General features: G+C 48.9%; 1 protein-coding gene across 1 annotated transcript in view; it reads right to left on the bottom strand.

Annotated features, from left to right (window-relative positions):
- LOC115170710 (voltage-dependent T-type calcium channel subunit alpha-1I-like) overlaps nucleotides 1-18,710 on the bottom strand; it is a 207,080-nt gene that overhangs the window by 71,459 nt on the left and 116,911 nt on the right. Inside the window, 10 exon segments of the mRNA XM_029726944.1 lie at nucleotides 2,271-2,831; nucleotides 3,672-3,844; nucleotides 4,696-4,789; nucleotides 5,243-5,398; nucleotides 5,665-5,782; nucleotides 6,938-7,123; nucleotides 7,917-8,068; nucleotides 12,696-12,866; nucleotides 12,869-13,107; nucleotides 13,373-13,724. Coding sequence (XP_029582804.1) covers nucleotides 2,271-2,831; nucleotides 3,672-3,844; nucleotides 4,696-4,789; nucleotides 5,243-5,398; nucleotides 5,665-5,782; nucleotides 6,938-7,123; nucleotides 7,917-8,068; nucleotides 12,696-12,866; nucleotides 12,869-13,107; nucleotides 13,373-13,724 — 2,202 coding nt within the window.

The following is an 18,710-nucleotide window of genomic DNA, read 5'->3' as shown; positions in this document are numbered from 1 at the left end:
CTGTCTTTACCAAGATGTTAGGATATCACTGGTACAACAACAGTTCCTTCTCTCCTACCTACATTATCTGTCTTTACCAAGACGTTAGGATATCACTGGTACAACAACAGTTCCTTCTCTCCTATCTACAGTATCTGTCTTTACCAAGATGTTAGGATATCACTGGTACAACAACAGTTCCTTCTCTCCTACCTACATTATCTGTCTTTACCAAGACGTTAGGATATCACTGGTACAACAACAGTTCCTTCTCTCCTATCTACAGTATCTGTCTTTACCAAGATGTTAGGATATCACTGGTACAACAACAGTTCCTTCTCTCCTACCTACATTATCTGTCTTTACCAAGACGTTAGGATATCACTGGTACAACAACAGTTCCTTCTCTCCTATCTACAGTATCTGTCTTTACCAAGACATTAGGATATCACTGGTACAACAACAGTTCCTTCTCTCCTACCTACAGTATCTGTCTTTACCAAGACGTTAGGATATCACTGGTACAACAACAGTTCCTTCTCTCCTACCTACAGTATCTGTCTTTACCAAGACGTTAGGATATCACTGGTACAACAACAGTTCCTTCTCTCCTATCTACAGTATCTGTCTTTACCAAGACGTTAGGATATCACTGGTACAACAACAGTTCCTTCTCCCCTACCTACAGTATCTGTCTTTACCAAGACGTTAGGATATCACTGGTACAACAACAGTTCCTTCTCTCCTATCTACAGTATCTGTCTTTACCAAGACGTTAGCATATCACTGGGACTGTGTATGTTCCAGGGTGTTTTTAAAGTGAATAGGACTTGATCATTGTTTATCATCACAACCAAGTCACTCTTTAATCTCATCATTCAGATCCTCCCCTCTTCCCTTACTTCTCACCACTCTCCCCCTCACCCACCCTCTCACCCAACCTCACCCCACACCTCCCCCTCACCCACCCTCTCACCCACCTCACCTCACCCCACACCTCCCCTTCACCCAACCTCACCCCCACACCTCCCCCTCACCCACACACACACCCAACCTCACCCCCACACCTCCCCCTCACCCACCCTCTCACCCAAACTCACCCCCACACCTCCCCCTCACCCACCTTCTCACCCAACCTCACCCCCACACCTCCCCCTCACCCACCCTCTCACCCAACCTCACCCCCACACCTCACCCCAACACCTCCCCCTCACCCACCCTCTCACCCAACCTCACCCCCACACCTCCCCTCACCCACCCTCTCACCCAACCTCACCCCCACACCTCCCCCTCACCCACCCTCTCACCCAACCTCACCCCCACACCTCCCCCTCACCCACCCTCTTACCCAACCTCACCCCACACCTCACACCTCCCCCTCACCCACCCTCTCACCCAACCTCACCCCCACACCTCACCCAACCTCACCCCCACATCTCCCTCTCACCCACCCTCTCACCCAACCTCACGTCCACACCTCACCCTCACCCACCCTCTCAGCCAACCTCACCCCCAAACCTCCCCCTCACCCACCCTCTCACCCAACCTCACCCCCACACCTGCCCCTCACCCACCCTCTCACCCAACCTCACCCCCACACCTCCCCCTCACCCACCCACTCACCCAACCTCATCCCCACACCTCACCCACCCAACCTCACCCCCACACCTCCCTCTCACCCATCCTCTCACCCAACCTCACCCCACACCTCCCCCTCACCCACCCTCTCACCCAACCTCACCCCACACCTCCCCCTCACCCACCCTCTCACCCAACCTCACCCCCACACCTCCCCCTCACCCACCCTCTCACCCAACCTCACCCCCACACCTCCCCCTTACCCACCCACTCACCCAACCTCATCCCCACACCTCACCCACCCTCTCACCCAACCTCACCCCCCACCTCCCCTCACCCACCCTCTCACCCAACCTCATCCCCACACCTCCCCCTCACCCACCCTCTCACCCAACCTCACCCCCACACCCCCCCTCACCCACCCTCTCACCCAACCTCACCCCACACCTCCCCCTCACCCACCCTCTCACCCAACCTCATCCCCACACCTCACCCACCCTCTCATCCAACCTCACCCCACACCTCCCCTCACCCACCCTCTCACCCAACCTCATCCCCACACCTCCCCCTCACCCACCCTCTCACCCAACCTCATCCCCACACCTCACCCAACATCTCACCCATCCTCATCCAAACACATCTCACCTCACCCATCCTCACCCCCAGACCTTCCCCTCACCCCCAGACCTCCCCCTCCCCCAACACCAACTCACATAGTCGATGTCATCGTCCAGGTCCTCTCTGTCCTTGCGTGTGTTGACCTGAGGGAACACCTCTGTCAGTAGCAGTGGATGGGGATGGGGATGTGGCGGCAGCTGAAGTTGAAGCTGGAGCTGGGCCGATGGGGCCTTCCCATTGCAGTCCTGGTGCTCCCCCCCAGCCCCTCCACCAACCAACCCACTGGAGAAGCTCTTCTTCCTGGGGTAAGGCAGCATTGACGCCAGGGGGGTCCCCGGGACCTGGAGGAGCTCCGGCAGCTCCAAGGACAGCGCCCGGCGGTCCCGCCGCGGGACAAAGTTTAGGGCCAGGAGGGGAGGAGGGTGGGCGAGGTGCGGAGGAGGGTGAGGGGGGGAGAGGAGGGACTCCTGCTCGGCCGGGTTGGTGGCGTGGGGGCTGCGGGAGCGCAGGCTACCCCCTCCTCCTACACCCAATCCCAGGCCCAAGGCACGGGAGGGGCGACCCAGGCTGTTCCAGCTAGACCGCCGGCCCCACATTGCCTGGGTCTGGGAGGCAGGACGGCCCCAGTTGTGGTACAGGGAGCTGCTCCCCCGACACTGGGGGAGAGAGAGGGAGACAAAGAGGGAGAGATAGACGGCGAGGGAGAAGGAGAGACGGAGAGACAGAGAGGGAGAGAAAGAGAGATGGAGAGGGAGAGAGACAGATGGAGAGGGAGAAAGAGGGAGAGAAATACGTAGAAGGAGAGGGAGAGAGGGAGAAGGAGAGGGAGAAAGAGGGAGAGAAATACATGGAGGGAGAGGGACAGATGGAGAGGGAGAAAGAGGGAGAGAAATACAGAGAGGGAGAGGGAGAGGGAGAAAGAGGGAGAGAAATACATGGAGGGAGAGGGAGAGGGACAGATGGAGAGGGAGAAAGAGGGAGAGAAATACAGAGAGGGAGCGGGAGAAAGAGGATGAGAAATACAGAGAGGGAGAGGGAGAGAGGGAGAAGGAGAGGGAGAAAGAGAAAGAGGGAGAGAAATACAGAGAGGGAGAGGGACAGACGGAGAGGGAGAAGGTGAGGGAGAAAGAGGGAGAGAAATATGGAAAGGGAGAGGGACAAAGAGGGTGAGGAAGAGATACAAAGAGGAAGAGGGAGAGAGATAGAGGGAGAGGGAGAGGGAGAGCGAAACCATTAGGCCAACCCAGCCATTTGCAGTGACTGCAGAGGGATCCAATAAAGAACTGAAGAAAAAATACATTTCAATGATGAGCAATTTCTTTTTAAATGGGCAATTTTAAGTCATTTCCTGAATTATATTGCAACCATAGCAAGACACATCTTGTTCTGACCCAGTCCATTACAAACCAGTTCTCCTTCCCATTGTACCTCCCTCCCTCTTTCCTCTTCCCTCCTCTCTCCAGTCTCCTCCCTCCCTCCTTCCTCCCACCACTCACCAGAGCCCTGCCCTCCAGGTTAGCCCTGCCCTCCAGGTTAGCCCTGCCCAGAGAGATGACACTGTTTTTGCGTGAGCCCAGAGCGAAAGTGAGCCTGTCGGCCGTGTACAGACCCGTGGGCGTTGGGGACAGGTCCAGGTGACCGTTGGGGGTTAGGGTGCAGATCTTAGGGTCTGGGAGAGAGAGGGGAAGGGGATGAGGAGAAGGAGAGGGGGGTAAGAGATAGAGAGAGAGATCGGAGGGATAGATGGAGAGAGAGAGAGAGAGAGAGAGAGAGAGAGAGAGAGTGAGGGAGATAGAGAATCAGATAGAAAGAGTCAGCATGGAACTACAAAGCACATATTGGAAGATAAAAGAAAGTGGCATAGACTGACTAAGCACATTCTCAACCTAACCTGGTCTGACTAGCTCATGGAGCGCACTGTAAGTTTGTACAGTAAGATAAGTTTGGTTTGTGTATGTCCATAGGGAGGAGAAGAGAGTGGGAAAAGTTGTGTTGTAACACATGTATTATTTAACATTTCTGCCGCTTCCATTTCAGAGAGATCAGGCTTGATCTGGGAAGCATTCCTAGCCTGGTCCCATCTGTTTGTGCTGCCTTCCTAACATTGGCCATTGTCACGGCAAACATGACTGTAGGATTTAGCAAAACTGCACAAATATATCTGGGAGCAGGCCAAAGCATTCTAGCATCAGTGACTGGTTTACTGTTAAAATCAGACTTTTACTCTATACGATTGATACAGTACATCTATTCAAAATCATTCATACATCTTTTGAAAAAGGGAGGTTTGACATTCGCAATGGCCTTAATAGACTGGGTGAACTGTCCCCTTGGTGAGTTCTGCTGCTTCTCTGACTCAATATAGAAGTCAATGAAATCTACCTTGTAGTGGTTGCTGTACAAATAACTTCTCCCAGTGACCCTGTTCAGCCATTGCGGCTGTACAAGGCAGTGTTTCTACAGTTTCTACGGCTCTAAAAAGCAGTTTCTACAGTATAGTTTTATGCCTCTGAGCCATACCAGAGAGATGAAGAGAGTCCTTCAGCTTGTCAGAGTTCTCGTCAAAGTTACATGAGGACCTGTCGTCTTCGGAGTACGACCGGTTGGCATCCCCCTGTTTCCAGAGGAGAGAGGGAGAGAGGGAGAGAGGGGTGGAGGGAGAGAGGGGTGGAGGGAAGGAGCAAAAGAAAGAGCAATTAGAACTATGACAACAGCCACAGGCATAATTAAATAGAAAACGTCAATCTTACCTGGCCTCATTCTGAAAGTATCCGAGAGGTAGGCCATCTAAGTGACTTTTAAAGTTTTATCCCAGCCTTGATTTACTAAAAGCTACAGAGCCAGGCAGTCAGAGTCAGTTTCTTAAGTGCCCAATCTGCTCTTTAGCTAAAAACTCTATCCAATCAGAACAGGTTACCACATCCTAGAGACTCAGACCACCCTTGCCTGTCTCATTAATGATTCATGTATCTCTGACAGACAGTTTTACCATACTGGAGCTAAGCCTGTTAGTGGAAATTCACCAACAATGGAGGACTAATAAAAGTTACAAAATCTCTGGTCTTACTTCAGCCTGAAAGCCCTCTACCAAGATGGCCACCAGCAGGTTGAAGAGGACGTAGTTGCCAAAGGTCATTAGAGCCACAAAGTAGAGAGCAGCACAGGGAGAGGTGGAGGCCATTCCATTATACAGCACCATGTTCCAGTCTTCCTGAGTCAGAATCTGGGGAATACAGCATATAGATTAAGTTATACAGTTTATACAGCTTTGCCATTCACATAAATGAACTGAACAGGGCCTGAAATATAACTTTGTGGTACCCCTTTCGAAATGTCCAGGAAACCACATTGAGTTGCACGTGAATGCAACTAAATGTGTGTGTGTGTGTTTCTGCCTGTGTGTGTGTTTCTGCCAGTGTGTGTGTGTGTTTGTGCGTGTGTGCGTGAGTGCACTTTCTACGCATTTGCATATGTGTGTGTGTTCTATACCTGAAACACAGTGACAATGGCCCACAGAAGAGAGTCAAAGTTCTTCCTGTCAGGAACAGTGTCTCCAGTCTCTGTCTTCAGACTGAACTTACAGCCAAAGATATGCATCCCCAGGATACTGGAATAGGACAGGGATATGTCAACTATAAACAGTAACATTCATTAGTTACAGCACGATACGCCTAACACACACGCACACACGCACACGCACACGCAGACACACACACACACACACACACACACACACACACACACACACACACACACACACACACACACACACACACTGAAAAGTCAGCACCTGAATAAAACAGTAAGCAGTATATTTGGGGCTTCTGGTTTTGAAAACATACACTTCCTACATGGAGAAGTAACGCCTCAGAGCTTCTTCTAACCAGTGACAAGGGAAGGGCTGTGAATAGAACAGTGTAACACACCAGAGTGGATTCAATACCCATAGTGCCTTCAGGAGCGGCAGCAGGAATCAATAACATTCACAAATCCCAAGCAGCTACAGTGGGAAGATAGATAGGGTAGCGGGAGTCTGTTAGCTCACTCCAATGCTAGCCCGCTACCATCTGCTCAGTGCACTTATGTGAGATTGCAGTGCTGCAGGGTGTGTGTGTGTGTGTTTGTACGCGTGTCTCGATGAACACCAAGGGAATGCTCTCTGTTATTGCTCTCCTCTCCATCAATCACACTCTACTGCTTATAGTCCTGTCACTCAAACAAGGAGGCCATTGCTCTTCTGAAGCTGGAGGGGACTAGCCTCTACATTACTACCCTCACAGACAACACACACACAGACAGAGAGAGGAGCAGACAGAGAGAGGAGCAGACAGAGAGAGGAGCAGACAGAGAGAGGAGCAGACAGAGAGAGAGAGGAGACAGAAAGAGAGAGGAGCAGACAGAGAGAGGAGCAGACAGAGACAGGAGCAGACAGAGAGAGGAGACAGACAGATAGAGGAGACAGTCAGAGAGAGGAGACAGTCAGAGAGAGGAGACAGACAGAGAGAGGAGCAGACAGAGAGAGGAGACAGACAGAGAGAGGAGCAGACAGAGAGAGGAGCAGACAGAGAGAGGAGCAGACAGAGCGAGGAGACAGACAGAGAGAGGAACAGATAGAGAGAGGAGACAGACAGAGAGAGGAGCAGACAGAGAGAGGGGACAGACAGAGAGAGGAGACAGACAGAGAGAGGAGACAGACAGAGAGAGGAGCAGACAGAGCGAGGAGACAGACAGGGGGAGGGGACAGACACACACATGCCTATACCTGAAGATGAATATGAAGAGCATGAGGAGCATGCAGAAGGTGGCCACGTTGTCCATGGTCTTCATCAGCACCACCAGCTGTCTGCGTAGTGCTGGCATGAAGCGCACCAGCTTGATCACCCTCAACAGTCTGAAGGTCCTCAGGACAGACAGACCTCCATCAGACTGACCTATGATCTCACACACACTGGAGAGGGGAGAGAGAGATGGATGGAGGGATGAAACAGATGGATGCAGAAAGAGAGAATAGGGGAGGAGAGAGGAGAGAGGAGTGAGGAGAGATGAGAAAGGAGAGAGGAGTGAGGAGTAAGGAGAGATGAGAGATGAGAGAGGAGAGAGGAGTGAGGAGACAGGAGTTAGGTGTGAGGAGTGAGGAGAGAGAAGTGAGAAGAGAGGAGACAGGAGAGAGGAGATAGGAGTGAGGAGACAGGAGTGAGGTGTGAGGAGTGAGAAGTGAGAAGAGAGGAGACAGGAGAGAGGAGACAGGAGAGAGGAGAAAAGATGAGTCAGGCAGGAAGAGAAAGGAAGAGAAGAAAATAGAAGACACAAATCCAGACAGCAACGTTTCCTAATTTCCCCTCTGATCCCAACTGAAACCATCGGGAACATTCAGCTGTCTTCCAATGCCAACCCAAGCGCCCAAGGAGACAATCCATTATCCATCATTCTAACATTCCAACTGACATCCCAAAGCTGTGACATTCTGACATGGTAACTGTAACATCATTCCTGTAACGTTCTGGTAACATTCTGGTAACATAATTCCTGTAACATACTGGTAACGTTCTGGTAACGTTCTGGTAACATAATTCCTGTAACGTTCTGTAACATTCTGGTAACATCATTCCTGTAAAGTTCTGGTAACGTTCTGGTAACATTCTGGTAACATAATTCCTGTAACATTCTGGTAACATTCTGGTAACATAATTCCTGTAATGTTCTGGTAACATTCTGTGGTCATGTTGGGCAGGCCCCCCGACCTGATGATGACGATGATGCCGTCGAAGATGTTGTAGGGGTTCCTCAGGTAGGCGAAGAAGCCAAAGGCGGTCAGCTTGAGGATCATTTCCAGGGTGAACATACTGGTGAACACAATGTTACTGATCTCCAACACGTTAGTCAGCTCCTCCGGCTGGAAGGGGGAGACAGATTCAAAAGAAACAGAACGCAGAGAGAGAAACACATTTAAAGAGATGGAGGAATGAAGACAGCAAGATATGGTAGGCTATTTTGGTATTGTTATTATAATACCGCCATCAACAATTGAAAAATATGAAACTGCAGACAACCAACACAGCTTAAGTACTGAGACACCTGTACAAACCTGTCACATAGACTGCAACACAACACAAGCTATACAACTTGATATAGTGAGCTAAATCCAGCTCAGTGGCGCGGTAGCTTTTACCAATGAAAGCGAGAAAAGAGACAATATGAACACTGGCCTAAAATGTCATGTTATTGTTTTCAGAGAGACCGAGGGGGAGGGAGGGAGCAAAGGAATGTAGTGCAGCCATTTTCTGTCTGGAAGATTGTGCTTGGTTCGAAGCGGGATTAGTGCATGAACACACACACACACACACACACACACACACACACACACACACACACACACACACACACACACACACACACACACACACACACACACACACACACACACACACACACACGTTAAAGCCTATCCCCACACTCCACAGTGTGCATGTGATATTGATCAGATTGTATCTGTGATCACCAGTGAAATCTGTGTATCAAAGACAGAAGACATACAGGCTAGCCAAGACACTCTTTCTTCTCCTCTAATCCTGTGTTCCTCTCTTCCCTCTTTCCATCACCCTCCCTCCCTCTATCTCTCTCCCTCCATCTCCCTCTCTCTCTCTTTGTCTCATTACCAGACACTTCCATCTCTCTGTGATCAATATCTCTCCATGGATCAGCTCAGGGGAAGAAAACAAAAGAAGGAGAAGAACAGAGCCCCCCTCCTCTACTGGCAGGCATGGTGGAGGAGATGAGGGGATGAAGAGAGGAGAGGATGAGATCTAGTGCTGACTGATTAACCCAAATGTCTTTATTTAGGGGGGTTATTAACTAATTAATTGGCAAACGTCCGTTCAATTACTTGAAATCCATGAATTTATTTTTTGTGAGCTCAACGGGCCGTTTCTCTTTAGAGAAATCAAATCATTCACGAGAGAAATTAAGTCAAGAACTATGTGGGACGCTGGGCTGAAAGGAGTTTTCATTATGTAAATATTCAACCTATTTCATGTATAATAAAAAAACTATATTTTACATGTTTTTGTTGTGTAATTACTGTGTATAAAATAAGCATGTACTGTATATGAAATGTGTGTACAATTTATATGTAACCAAAAAAAATGTAAAAAATGTAAATATAAAACAAAGTGGCTTTTGTCCCCCTAAGAGGGGATGGGTCAATAAAAAATAAAAAAAAATAAATAAACATCTCTTCTATTTGATATTTTTCTCACCTATCTCCCTCCATGTTCCATCTATCACCTTCTATCTCCCTCCATGTTCCTCTTCCTCCTATCACCTTCTATCTCCCTCCATGTTCCTCTCCCTCCTATCACCTTCTATCTCTCTCCATGTTCGTCTTCCTCCTATCACCTTCTACGTATCTCCCTCCATGTTCCTCTCCCTCCTATCACCTTCTATCTCCCTCCATGTTCCTCTCCCTCCTATCACCTTCTATCTCCCTCCATGTTCCTCTTCCTCCTATCACCTTCTATCTCCCTCCATGTTCCTCTCCCTCCTATCACCTTCTATCTCCCTCCATGTTCCTCTCCCTCCTATCACCTTCTATCTCCCTCCATGTTCCTCTCCCTCCTATCACCTTCTATCTCCCTCCATGTTCCTCTCCCTCCTATCACCTTTTATCTCCCTCCATGTTCCTCTTCCTCCTATCACCTTCTATCTCCCTCCATGTTCCTCTCCCTCCTATCACCTTCTATCTCCCTCCATGTTCCTCTCCCTCCTATCACCTTCTATCTCCCTCCATGTTCCTCTCCCTCCTATCACCTTCTATCTCCCTCCATGTTCCTCTCCCTCCTATCACCTTCTATCTCCCTCCATGTTCCTCTCCCTCCTATCACCTTCTATCTCCCTCCATGTTCCTCTCCCTCCTATCACCTTCTACGTATCTCCCTCCATGTTCCTCTTCCTCCTATCACCTTCTATCTCCCTCCATGTTCCTCTTCGTCCTTCAACCTCTATCTCCCTCCAATCACCTTCTATCTCCCTCCACGTTCCTCTTCCTCCTCTCTCAGCCCTCCCTCCCTCCCTCTCCTCCCTCTCCTCCCCTCTCACCTGTTTACCCTTTCATCTCTCCTTCCTGTCTTTCATTTCCTCCCTCACAGATACCTGCACCTCCCTGCCTGCACATCCCTCTCTTTCTCCCTCTCTTTTCTCCATCCCTCCCTATCTTTTCTCCATCCCTCTCTCTTTGTAGTTCTCTTGTTTTTATCATTGAATGTTTACTGAATATAAATGCATAAGCCCCCCCCCTACACACACACTGAATATACATGCTAATAGGGGAGCCTCTCAGTCATGCTACCATTGATGTGAAAGATGAATGCTGATGAGTCAGAGATGTAGTCACACACAACACACACACAAACACACACATACACAGCAACTCTGAATGAAGACTACAAGTCAAAATCTGAAGGACATCTAGTGAAGGTCATATCCTCACTGTATGCTCTTAACACATGTCATGTAATCCTTCCCATAGGGGATTGATCAAATAAAGTTTCAGTAAGCCCTGTTACCAAAGAGGGAAACACATATGCTTTCAGTTCTAGAACACAACCCCCTGGAACAACACTTACAAATCTATTGCAGAACACACAACGCCTCTGCCTCAGCCAAGAGAGACCATTGTGTAATGCTGTTGGAGTGTGTGGTGTGTGGTGTGTGTGTGTGTGTGTGTGTGTGTGTGTGTGTGGTGTGTGTGGTGTGTGTAATGCTGTTGGAGTGTGTGGTGTGTGTGTGTGTGTGTGTGTGTGTGTGAGTGTGGTGGTGTGTGTGTGTGTGTGTGTGTGTGTGGTGGTGTGTGTAATGCTGTTGGTGTGTGTGTGAGGTGTGTGTGTAAGGCTGTTGGTGTGTGTGGTTGTGTGTGTGTGGTGTGTGGTGTGTGTGGTGTGTGGTGTGTGTGGTGTGTGGTGTGTGTGGTGTGTGTGTGTGGTGTGTGTAATGCTGTTGGTGTGTGTGGTGTGTGTGTGTGTGTGTGTGTGTGTGTGTGTGTGTGTGTGTGTGTGTGTGTGTGTGTGTGTGGTGTGTAATGCTGTTGGTGTGTGTGTGTGTGTGTGTGTGTGTGTGTGTGTGTGTGTGTGTGTGTGTGTAGTGTGTGTGTGTGTGTGTGTGTGTGTGTGTGTGTGTGTGTGTGTGTGTGGTGTGTGTGTCTGTGTGTGTGTGTGTGTAGTGTGTGTGTGTGTGTGTGTGTGTGTGCACATTCATACAGGAATAGAGCAGAAAATGCTGCGTAACAGGAGTCTGCTCCCTCTTCTCTCTCGGTGAGTTCCTGTCCTCCTCTCCTCCTCTCCCCACATCCCTCTGTTATTTTTAGAGTCTTCAGAAATGAGAGAACCGACTCCTCTGCATGTCGTCAAGGAGTGAGGGGGTGGATGAGAGATGAAGACAGAGGGAGGGAGGGAGGGAGAGAGAGATGGAGGGAGACAGAATGGAGAAGGGAGAGGGAGAGGGAGGGATGGACAGAGACAGGGGAGGAGGGTGACAAAAAGAGGCAGGGAAAGGAGGGGTGTGAGACAGGAGAGAGAGAGATAGAGAAAGAGAGGGGTTGAGGGAGGTAGGAGTGGTTATGTAACAGCCAGGGTGGGTGTATTTTGGCATGAAGCTACCACACCCCTTCCACACAGGCAGCTCCCTCCCTTCCTCTCTTCCTCTGTCTCTCTCAGGAGAGAAGCCAGCCAGCCAGACAGACAGCACCAAAAGCAGGTTGAGGTGTACCTACCTAGCTGTTTTCTAGTGATATCGTTGTGGTGGTCTATCGGGTGTATAATGGAACAATAAATTCCTATATTGATAGTGTTCCACGTACGTCACTGATATCCGACTTCTAGTGACTTGTACTACTTGTGAGTCATCCATTGGACGAATCTCGACCTTGTTAGCCCACTAAGCTAAAGTCAATGGGTTTGCTTTGGGGACTGAAGAGCAATACGGTTGTTGTGCACATTGTGTATATGTGCTGTACTCCCTGATTGTGTTATAGTTGACCTTTTGTGGTTTTTCAATGATGATAATATTGATGAGAATAGTATATTTTCCTGGTTGTGGTGTTCATGCTGATAGTATTGATGAGAATATTATATTTACCTGGTTGTGGGGTTCATGCTGATAGTATTGATGAGAATAGTATATTTACCTGGTTGTGGGGTTCATGCTGATAGTATTGATGAGAATAGTATATTTACCTGGTTGTGGTGTTCATGCTGATAGTATTGATGAGAATAGTATATTTACCTGGTTGTGGGGTTCATGCTGATAGTATTGATGAGAATAGTATATTTACCTGGTTGTGGGGTTCATGCTGATAGTATTGATGAGAATAGTATATTTACCTGGTTGTGGTGTTCATGCTGATAGTATTGATGAGAATAGTATATTTACCTGGTTGTGGTGTTCATGCTGATAGTATTGATGAGAATAGTATATTTACCTGGTTGTGGGGTTCATGCTGATAGTATTGATGAGAATAGTATATTTACCTGGTTGTGGTGTTCTATCCCCATGCTGATAGTATTGATGAGAATAGCGATCATAATTCCTCTATTGAAGTATTTGCTCTCCACGATGCCCCAAAGTTTCTTCCTCATCTCATCCCACATGTCCTTACAGTGTCCAAAACACGACCTCCTCTTCCTCTTCTTCTTCACTCCCTCCCCCTCTTCCACTTTTTCCTCCAAGTGGTTCTCCTCCCTGTCCGTCTCCTCCACGGCCCCTCCTCCTCCTCCCCATTGGCCGAGTCGCCGACAGCTCCCGCCCCTTCCCTGAGTGACAGTGCCGCAGCGCACTGAGGGCAGTCCTCTGTGTTCTGAGGGACGGCCAGGGCGATGGAGTTGCCCAGGGGTTGGGAGCTGTGGATTGGGTCCAGCTTGCTTTGGTGAGGACAGTGAGATTCTAATGAAAGATGGAGAGGGAGTGTGAGAAAGAATCAGCATGTCACTAACAGCATCAATAGACACTTTCACATTGTCGCACTATATCCATGAAAGCCAGCGTTTGCTAGCGCCAAAGAGGTTTGAAAGTCGAGAGATTAAACAAGACTCATCTCACTGGCTCACACCAAACAATGTGAAAGAGGCTAATATAATGTTAAAGTGAAAGTTTCGACATTTAACAAAAACTCTCTCTCTCATACTCCCACCCGCTGCCTCCCACTTACGTCGTGGCTGCCTCAGGTGATGCCGTTCCCCTCCGTTCGCACTCCCTCCTCCTTCCCCTCCTCCTCTTCCTCCTCCTCTTCCTCTCCCTCTAGTGGGCGGTGGTGGCAGAGGCCTTCCCCTCAGTTGGTTATACAGGGCTACAGATCTCCTGCGGGCCTTGCGCAGCATGTGGCAGACCAGCTGGAAGAGCTCTTCGTAGCAGTCCCCCGGTTCATGCAGGCTGGCCAGGGTAGAGGAGGACAGGCACTGGGCCCGCTGCTCCTGCATCAGCTGGTGCTCCCGCTGCTTGGTCTCACTGAACTGGGTGGCGATGACCACCAGACACAGGTTGATCATGAAGAACGAGCCAATCTGTGAAGTGGTAGATAGTTGGAGGTGAGGTAGAAACACAGAGTTACTGTAGTGAGTGCTGAAGGCCAACCAGAAACACAGAGTTACTGTAGTGAGTGCTGAAGGCCAACCAGAAACACAGAGTTACTGTAGTGAGTGCTGAAGGCCAACCAGAAACACACACAGATACAGACAGTGGAAGACCACTGGTAGTCTATAACGGGGTTGCTGGTCAGCGCACACAAGATTCACTTTTGGCTTTGAGATGAGTGAATAACAATCAGGGGGACCCCAGGCCTCCAGACATATCTTGAGGTACTTCATTAGGTTTACCTCTACTGCAGACTGAGGGAAAGAGGACAATGATAATAGATGGAGAGTAGAGAGGCCAGAGCCAAAGAGGAGGTGGAAGAGAGTAGGAGGGCAAATACATAGAGCAGGACTTTATTTTAGTGACGGCCAGAGGAGTAACACATTATACTAACAAATGACAACCAGAATATCTCTAACACATTAGACAATCATTCCTGCATCATTAGAATCAAGATCTGCCTCTGGTCTCATCACTTGGGAGTTAGATGTAAACAGTATGTCTCCTTCAGTATTGGTCAACCCCCTTCTACCCATCCGAATATACAGTATACACTGTTGCTGTTTTTTCCTCTCAAGTTAGCATTGATGCTAATAAAGTGTGCTGTTTGTGTGCTGTTTCCCCCTTAGCGATGCTAGTGTGATGTTAGCGCTCATTCTAAAGGTCTGTAGTTTCTAACAGAGTGTTATCAGGAGAGACAGAAAAAATAAATAAAGGATGATACCCAATGCAAGTAGACACAATGTCTCACTCTGTTTATAATACTCTGTTTATAATACTCTGTTTATAATACTCTCTCTCTGTTTATAATACTCTCTCTCTCTGTTTATAATACTCTCTGTTTATAATACTCTCTGTTTATAATACTCTCTGTTTATAATACTCTCTCTCTCTGTTTATAATACTCTCTCTCTCTGTTTATAATACTCTCTCTCTGTTTATAATACTCTCTCTCTCTGTTTATAATACTCTCTGTTTATAATACTCTGTTATAATACTCTCTCTCTGTTTATAATACTCTCTGTTTATAATACTCTGTTTACAATACTCTCTCTCTGTTTATAATACTCTCTCTCTCTGTTTATAATACTCTCTCTCTCACTCTGTTTATAATACTCTCTCTCTTCTCTCTCTCTGTTTATAATACTCTCTCTCTCTCTCTGTTTATAATACTCTCTGTTTATAATACTCTCTCTCGCTCTGTTTATAATACTCTCTCTCTGTTTATAATACTCTCTCTCTCTCTCTGTTAATAATACTCTCTCTCTGTTTATAATACTCTCTCTCTGTTAATAATACTCTCTCTCTCTGTTTATAATACTCTCTCTCTCTCTCTGTTTATAATACTCTCTCTCTGTTTATAATACTCTCTCTCTCTGTTTATAATACTCTCTCTCTCTGTTTATAATACTCTCTCTCTGTTTATAATACTCTCTCTCTGTTTATAATACTCTCTCTCTCTCTCTGTTTATAATACTCTCTCTCTGTTTATAATACTCTCTCTTTCTCTCTCTCTCTGTGTGTGAGTCAGAAAAGAGAGAACGTCTGTATTCTCTATCCTTCTCCCCAACTTGCCCCTCATAAGCATTGGATTGGTGAAACCATAATCCTTACACCAGTCCATTTCTTCTAAATCCATGCAAGGGAAGTGTCCGGGGTTAGCACCTTTAGGGGGGGGGGGGGGGGGGGGGGGGGGGTACTGTCACGTCCTGGCCAGTATAAGGGTTAATTGTTATTGTAGTTTGGTCAGGACGTGGCAGAGGGTCTTTGGTTTATGTGGTTCGGGGTGGTGTTTTTGTAGTAAGGGCATTTGATTTAAGTATTCCGGGTTTTTTTGGGCACTGTTTGAGATTCATGTATTCTATGTTTAGTCTAGGTAGTCTGTTTCTATGTAGAGCTAATTGGGGTGGACTTCCAATTGAAGGCAGCTGTGTGGTGTTGCCTTTGATTGGAAGTCCTATATTAGTTGGGTGTGTTTGTCTGTATGTTTGTGGGAGATTGTTTCTTGTTTAGCGTGTGTGAGCCTAACAGGACTGTCTAGTAGATTGTGAGTACGTTGTTTATTATTTTGTGTTCACTTTTTGAGTTAATAAAACTTCAAGATGAACATTCATAATACTGCTGCATATTGGTCCTCCTTATCCGACGATGATTTCGCCATATCGTCTGACGACGACGAAATCCCTGACAGAATCTCCCACCAAACCAGGACCAAGCAGCAGAGGAAGGAGCAGAGGGATTTTGAATTGGACAAACGGGAGAGATGGACATGGGAGCAAGTTATGGCCGGAGAGGGCCCATGGAGTATGGCTGGTAAGGACCAGGAACGTTTCCGAGGAACACGACTGGCGTTGAAGCACGAGAGGCACCCCCAAGAATTTGTTTTGGGGGGGCACACGGGTAGTTTGGCTAAGCCAAGGAAGAGCCAGAAGCCAGCTACCCGTGGTTATATGGAGGAGCGTATGAGGTGGAGGGCGCCATGTTTCGCTGAAGAGAGCACTCTCTCACCCATATGCACGCACAGTCCGGTGCGCGTTATTCCAGCCCCTCGCAGGTGCCGTGCTAGAGTGGGCATCCAGCCTGGTAGGAGGATGCCTGCGCAGCGCATCTGGTCGCCAGTACGCCTCCGAGGACCAGGCTACCCAACTCCCGCTCTACGCACGCCTACCATCAGGCCCCTGCACAGCCCAGTCCGCCCTGTACAAGCACCCCGCTCGTACAGGGCTACTAGTTCCATCCAGCCAGGACGGGTTGTGCAGGAGGTAAGATCAAGACCGCCTGTGCGCCTCCATAGCCCGGTGTTTCCAGTTCCTGTCTCTCGTGCAGACCCGGAAGTGCGTCAGCCCAGTCCGACTCGTCCTGTTCCCGCTCCCCGCACCAGCCTGGAGGTGCGTGTTCCCAGTCTGGTACATCCAGTACCAGCACCACGCACCAGGCTTCAAGTGCGTTATCCCAGTCCGACGTCGCTTGAGTTGCCCGTCAGTCAAGAGTCGCCAGAGCCACCCACTAGTCAGGAGCTGCCAGAGTGGCCAGACTGCCCGGAGCTGCCAGAGTGGCCAGACTGCCCGGAGCTGCCAGAGTGGCCAGACTGCCCGGAGCTGCCAGAGTGGCCAGACTGCCCGGAGCTGCCAGAGTGGCCCTCCTGTCCTCCGGCCCAGCCCGAGGGGCCCTCCTGTCCTCCGGCCCAGCCCGAGGGGCCCTCCTGTCCTCCGGCCCAGCCCGAGGGGCCCTCCTGTCCTCCGGGTCTGCCCGAGGGGCCCGACTGTCCTCCGGGTCAGCCCGAGGGGCCCGACTGTCCTCCGGGTCTGCCAGAGGGGCCCGACTGTCCTCCGGGTCTGCCAGAGTGGCCCGACTGTCTTCCGGGTCTGCCAGAGTGGCCCGACTGTCTTCCGGGTCTGCCAGAGTGGCCCGACTGTCTTCCGGGTATGCCAGAGTGGCCCAACTGTCTTCCGGGTCTGCCAGAGTGGCCCGACTGTCCTCCGGCCCAGCCCGAGTGGCCCGTCTACCCGGAGCTGCCGGGGTGGGTCGTCTGCCCGGAACTGCCAGAACCAGAGCCACCTCCAGATATAGGTGGGTTGGGGAGGGGGGGTGTAGCAGCCACCCTCCCTTCCCTCCCTTTAGTTTAGGGGGATTTTTGTTCTTGTTTGCGGTTTTTGTTATTTTTGAGGTGCTTCCGGGGTTAGCACCTTTGGGGGGGGGGGGGGGGGGGGGGGTACTGTCACGTCCTGGCCAGTATAAGGGTTAATTGTTATTGTAGTTTGGTCAGGACGTGGCAGAGGGTATTTGTTTTATGTGGTTCAGGGTGGTGTTTTTGTAGTAAGGGCATTTGATTTAGTATTCCGGGGGTTTTTGGGCACTGTTTGGGATTCATGTATTCTATGTTTAGTCTAGGTAGTCTGTTTCTATGTTGAGTTAATTGGGGTGGACTTCCAATTGAAGGCAGCTGTGTGGTGTTGCCTTTGATTGGAAGTCCTATATTAGTTGGGTGTGTTTGTCTGTGTGTTTGTGGGAGATTGTTCTGAGTTTAGCCTTGTGCCTTGCCAGACTGTTTGTTGATCGTTCGTTCTCTTTTTTTGTTATTTTGGTGTTCATTTTGGAATTTATTAAAAGTCAAGATGAGCATACATATACCTGCGGCATTTTGGTCCTCCTTAACCAACGACAACTGTGACAGGAAGTGAACGATAGCACAGAATGCACAGAATGGGGAAAAGGGGAGAGAAGCCCAGGAGTTCATCTGGCCCTTGGCTGACCCTGTGGGGTGATGAAGTGTTATCTGACAGGTAGACTGCAGGGCAGGAAGGGGTGTATTGAGTTGCTAGGTTCTGCTGCACAGCTTCACTCTCCTGATCAAACCAACAGGAGATTTAGACAACCCACTGAACCCCACCCAGAAAAAGGGTAGCTATAACACATCTCTGTGGCCTTCCAAACATCACACACATCTGCTATATTCACATGCAAATTGTATTGTATTCAAAGTTTGTAATTTCCACAGACTTGATTTGGCCTTAAGAAAAATGTATCAACCCCTACAAGAAATATTCAGAGGGAAGAGAGGAAAGAGAGAGGTGAGAATAGAGTAGATGTCACATCCTGACCAGTATAAGGGGTTATTTGTTATTGTAGTTTGGTCAGGACGTGGCAGGGGGTATTTGTTTAGAGTGTTTCGGGGGTTTGTTGGGCTATGTGTTTATGTAGAGGGGTGTTTGTTTAGAGTGTTCCGGGGTTTTTGGTTATGTTCTATGTTAGTATATTTCTATGTTCTGGTCTAGTCTTTTTAGTTCTATGTTTAGGGTTATTGGTTTGACCTTCAATTGGAGGCAGCTGTTCTTCGTTGCCTCTGATTGAAGGTCCTATATAGAGGGGTGTTTTTGTATAGCTGTGTGTAGCCTGCATTACTGTTCGTTCGTTTT

This window comes from Salmo trutta, chromosome 32 (genome assembly GCF_901001165.1).
Source record: "Salmo trutta chromosome 32, fSalTru1.1, whole genome shotgun sequence".
Lineage (NCBI taxonomy): Eukaryota > Metazoa > Chordata > Actinopteri > Salmoniformes > Salmonidae > Salmo > Salmo trutta.
This window is presented reverse-complemented; position numbering and strand designations above follow the sequence as displayed.